The 5,109-nt window shown below is 50.5% G+C and overlaps 1 protein-coding gene across 1 annotated transcript; it reads right to left on the bottom strand.

Annotated features, from left to right (window-relative positions):
• Positions 1–564: 564 nt before the first annotated feature.
• Positions 565–4,471, bottom strand: SPINK4 (serine peptidase inhibitor Kazal type 4). Its single transcript, XM_065861350.2, has 4 exons — positions 3,327–4,471; positions 2,613–2,647; positions 2,171–2,283; positions 565–728 (listed from the first exon to the last, which is right to left on the bottom strand). Exons 1-4 carry the CDS (start codon positions 3,382–3,384, stop codon positions 674–676), a joined length of 261 nt encoding a protein of 86 aa, XP_065717422.1. The 5' UTR covers positions 3,385–4,471; the 3' UTR covers positions 565–673.
• Between the last annotated feature and the right edge of the window lie 638 nt (positions 4,472–5,109).

The raw sequence follows: 5,109 nt of genomic DNA, 5'->3' as shown, positions 1-5,109 counted from the left end.
AGTTCCCAGAGGGCATTTCTGGGTAATTAGTTGAGTTTGGAGGTTGCTCTCCATGAAGAGATCTCAGTGGAGATCTGGGGTCCTCTGTGTTCAGGGTCTCCACTCAAGCACTTCCCATGCTACCATGTGTTACCCGGGCTGATACCTGTTGTGAAAGGCTCTTGGATAAAAAGATGAATGATTTCTAACATGAGAAGTGCAGATGACACTGTTTTACATTTAAGTCAGTTCTGGAAGTGGTGACATTTACTAGGGAGCCAGGGAGTTGTCTTCCCCCACGCTGGAGAAACTTTACTTTCCCTTCGCAGAATTGCCTCCTACAGAAAAAAAAACCCAACAAACTGCACTTGTTCAGCACCTTCTTCACTGGGATCTGTATGTTTCTTGCTTCTCCCACATGGTCTTTCTCACAGAAACGTGGGTGAAATAATACTCCCAGTGCAGAGCCCTAGTATGTGGTATGGATTTGAAATTAATGTTTTGAGTGTACACTTTTAGTAGCCCTTTGAGACATCTGGCTTATGCTGTTTTCTCTCAGACTTGCATTAGGAAGTGCTGTTGAAATAAGATTGTGCATACCATTTTATTATTCACCATCACTAACTTCAATGTGTAATCAGCACAAAGAACAATTAATCAATTATTTCTAGGGTCAGAAAAGCTATCAGAAAACTCAGGTATCTTGACATTCCCCATCTTTCAAAATCCGAATATCTTGCTTGGTTTTCCTAGAATAATGTAGGAAAAAAGAGTAAGAGCTCAAAAAAACCCCTCTCTGAGTTATACCTTGGCTCCCATCCAGCCCGTGGAATGGAGCTGACTATTATAAAATTTGCTTTCTTCTTTTCCTGTCTAAAAATGTGAGGTCACTGCAAGTCATCCTGGCCCACGGATGTCCCCTCCCAGACATGCAGCACTGATGGTGGGTCTCCAGCACAACATGCTCACAGCAAGGCTGCCCCCAGTGTGACAATTTGGTGGCCACAGCTCTGTCTGAGCCCTAACCACCACCCACCCAGGATGGAGACCTCCCTACCTCCGTGGTGCATCACCCTCCAGGAAAGGGGTTTCCCCTGTGTCCAACCTTTACCCTCTGGGGCTGCTGCTTGTGGCTGTTGCCCTCTGTTGCATCACCTGCTGCCACAAAGCAGAATGTGGCTCCATCCTGTTTGCAACTGTAGGCTGCTGCTAGATCCCCCCCAGCCTCTCTTTCCCCAGGCTAGCTGGATGCAGCTCCTCCACACCTCCTTGCAGCTTCCCTTGGCAAACTAGTCTTCCCTTTCCTCCTGCAGCACAGCACACAGTTTGTGTTACTTGCCATGCAAGTGCATGGCTGACCTGCATTCAACCAGATCTTTTGACCTTCAATTCCTTTCTAGCAGGAACCACAGCTTAGACAGCCACTTCCCAGTCTGGTCAAAATCACTGCCTAAAGAAACCCTTGTGATTTCAATGAGGTCCCTGTTGCCCTAGTCCTCAAGTTCATGGTGGTACCTTTGGCTTGAAGCTCTGCCAAAAGAGCCATGCAGCACATAACTGGCCATCTGCCTCCACAAACATCTCTTTGAGTGTTGCTATTTGACTGTCCAGGCTAGATGCCTAGTGAATCTTTTGCCTATCTAAGTTCAACTTCCCCTTCTCTAACTCCCCATCCTCTACAAAGCGTTTGGTTTGTTGCCAGTTTGTAGGCACCCCTGTTGGAAGGTCTCCTGGCCACAAACTCCTGACCTCACCTTTTGGATCTGCTGATCATGCAGCCACAGAGCGTTCTGATTTAGCAAGCTGATCCAATGGATTAATATTCAGCTCTTCTGTGGGATTAGTCTCTTGTCAACACAATGAGCTAAATGAGCTAAATCCCTCTGCCTGCAGCTGCACAGCAGTAACTGAATGTGGTGCCAAGGACGGGGCAGGAACCTGCAAGCAAGGTCTGGGAGCATGCCTGCACCTATTTGCCAGTGTGGGAGGGCAAAGCTCACAGGCTTCACAGCCCAGCTCAGCTGACATGAGAAAGTCCTCTTCCGCTTTCCTGGCAGGAACATGTGTGCTTCCTGTCTGCCATGGCTTTGCCCAGGCGTGGGGGAGCCTGAATGATGGTATTTGACACGTGCCCAGTTGCAGACATCCAAAATTAGACCCCTGGAGGTCTCTGCCAAGGTTATGAGCTTACATTTGCTGCACACAGAGCAGGCATTCATTGGCGTAGGTGTTGCCATCGGTCCCACAGACAGGCAAGAGCAGGAGGGGGCAGACCTGCAGCTCAACCTTGTCTCCACACACCGGCTGGAAAGGAGAAACCACAGCACACATTTCAGTGCCAGCAGCATCCATCCCTTCTTCCCGCAGCACCCAGGCAGGAGCAAGTGTCACTGGTGGCCTGGTTCCCTCTGCCCTGGACAGCTCAAGACATGCGCACAGAGCACGACAGCAGCGAGGAGCGGTCACCACATCCCTCAGAGGGACTCACAACCTGGACTTTCAGGCAGGTTTGATGCTGGAGCACCAGTACCCGTGAGGCTGGGGATGATTGCTGGGAACAACCTTTCTCCCAGGTGTGCCAGGTGCTAAATCCCATCTCAAGCCATGAACAAGGAAAACCAGAAACCTCTTACCCTTCTCAGGCCATTCCCTCCATTCAACTCTTCCCCTGAAACAGAGCAGAGACCTGTGAGTGTGGAAAGAGCATGACACATCTAGTCCAACCCCTCTGCAATGAGCAGGGACATCTTCAACCAGATTAGGTCATCCTCAGCAAGAACTGTGTTGGGTGGATTCCTTTTCTGCAGTCAGGCAGAGTAGTAGCAACACTTCACAGCCCATCTGTGTGATGCACAAACATCCATGGAGTGTGAGGGCTTGCACGCAGGCTGCTGCTGGACCACCACTACATGCACCCAGGTAGCACCGTTTCTCCAAAGCCTACAAATAGCTGCCTCCAACCTGAATATGCTGAGCTCTTTTAAAAGCTTGCAGGTCTTCATGGAGGCTGGAACAACAGTAGCTGCCACCCCTGTGTACATGCTGTCCTCCCAGATCCTGGTTCGTATTCCCATTCAGCATCACAGGCTGATTCTTATCCCATCCATCTCCCAGGTGCAGTATGGCTGATGAACCAGCCCATAACCCTTGTTCTGAACTGCTAATATGGCACAGTGTGTTTGCTCCAGTCCTTCCCCGAACACACTACCGCTGTGTTCACTTGCCCTCCTCACCTCTTCTCCAAGCCAGAGTTACTGAGTCTTTCAGCCCTCCCACGCATTTTTGGTCCCTCCATGATTCCCAGCCCATCACCGAAGAGCCAGCTGCCAGCAGCAGAGCAGACTTACCACCAGCAGCGAGAGCCACCAGTGCCACCACAACCAGCAGCAGCTCCCTCACAGGCATGGCTGGTCCAGGCACATGCACTCACTCGCACACCTCGCTCGGCTTACGGCTGCCTTTATAGCAGAGAGCACTGGCTTATCTCAGTGGCGCTGGGAAAAGCAGCATTTTGAGCAGCATTTGATCTGCACTGGGAACAACAGCTGGACTGCGCACCCAAAGGTATCACTTGGACACTCTCACACAACAGATAAACCAACCAGGTCCAGGTGCTGGCACAGGAGGCTGCTTTGCAATCCCTCTGCCGTACAGTCTGCCACTCTGCTCTGCTCTGTTCACCAACCTTACCCCTGGGGATATCTCACCAAAACCAGTTCTCTAGCCTTGCAGCTACTTTTCTTTGTATGTGGCAGGTATGTCCTTTTGGGCTGTGAAGTCACAGGGAAAAGCCAGGAAATTCAGGCTGATGTGGGGGGCTGCGCTGTGGCCTGAGCATTATCCCATGAGAGGGGAATACTCAGCTGCCTGACACACTGGGCAGGACCCCAGGAGGGGATTTCAAACACATAAGGAGGGCTGACGTCGTGCTGTGGCAAGGCCACCCTGTCACTGGGTGGGATGGGACAGGCTCGGGGTACAGAGGGGCTGGAGAGAAATTCAGCTGAGTGGGAGCAGAGAGTTGCAGGTGCAGCTGCTGCCAATGCTTTTCTACCCATAATCATGGGCATCCCCTGACTCTGCTCAGCAACTTGGTCACATTAATAGTTGCAGCTGAGATTGACAGAGCAAAATTGTCTTAATCATAAGACGCGCTGTGATAGAAGGGAGCTGGGTGCATGGATATCCAGTTTAAATATCCAGAGGTGGCACATAAGGCAGGGAGGGAACAGACTTCAGAGAGGATCCTCAGTGGTAAGAGACACCAACTCTTCAGCGAAGGACTTCTCAGCAAGCACCACCACCCAAGAAGGTGCCAGCTACTTCACCTAAAAGACTGGATGCTCAACATCAGTCTTTCTATGTGAGCATCCTCATCACTTCTTTCTGAGAATCCCAATTTTCCACATCCATTCCCACCTTCCTCTGGTGAACCATGGTGAAGCATGCACATTTGCACTTAGTGAGGGGCTGACCATGACCGTGCTCAGATTATTTCTTCCCCACAGTCTTACCTGAGGCTTAGGAAGGTACACACTGGTCTCAGCTGACTGAAGCAGGAGGGAATGGCTTGATGAGCATCCCCAATCGACAGAATGATACAGGCCCTGCATGAGTCTGCTTCCATTCTTGCCCTTGGCTGATCCTTCCACCCAACTCAGCAGGGCTGTGACTGGGTTTTGGGAAGGTGAGCGGTCCAGAGTTCCCCTTGCAGAACCATTCCTCTGCTCTGTCGAGGTGGCTTTACACATGTTTTATATTCCCTCTTCACTGAGTTTACACAGTTCAATAACCTTTGGCTTTTATTATTATTCCACTTTGGAAATCTCTCAACTAAAGTAAATATTTAACTGCATTAGCAGTTGTTCCTGAGGCACATAGGGGCCTGTTGGGCTTGTTTAGTCTGGTAGAGGGGAGGCCAAGGGGGAATCTGAAGCCTACAACTGCTGGAAGGGCAGTTGATGGAGCCAACCTCCTCTTGGTAGTGCCAGATGACAGAATAAAAAGGAACAGGCACAAACTGCAGTTCTGAGATATTGAGATCAGGAGTTAGGATGGAAATCTTACTCTGGAGGGTGAGCAACCCGGACCAGCAGAGAGTTGGAATATCTCCATCCTTGGTGGGCCAGG

The sequence above is a fragment of the Patagioenas fasciata genome, chromosome Z (genome assembly GCF_037038585.1).
Source record: "Patagioenas fasciata isolate bPatFas1 chromosome Z, bPatFas1.hap1, whole genome shotgun sequence".
NCBI classification, from domain to species: Eukaryota; Metazoa; Chordata; class Aves; order Columbiformes; family Columbidae; genus Patagioenas; species Patagioenas fasciata.
The sequence above is the reverse complement of the archived record's forward strand: the minus strand, read 5'-3'. Positions and strand labels throughout refer to the sequence as shown.

Excerpts from the sequence above, each read along its gene's own strand:
- SPINK4 (XM_065861350.2), bottom strand. The coding sequence starts at position 3,384 with ATGCCTGTGAGGGAGCTGCTGCTGGTTGTGGTGGCACTGGTGGCTCTC. Across the intron at positions 2,648-3,326 it reads GGTGGCTCTCGCTGCTGGTG|GGGAAGAGTTGAATGGAGGG; the intron begins GTAAGTCTGCTC and ends GCTCTGTTTCAG. Across the intron at positions 2,284-2,612 it reads GAGGGAATGGCCTGAGAAGG|CCGGTGTGTGGAGACAAGGT; the intron begins GTAAGAGGTTTC and ends TCTCCTTTCCAG.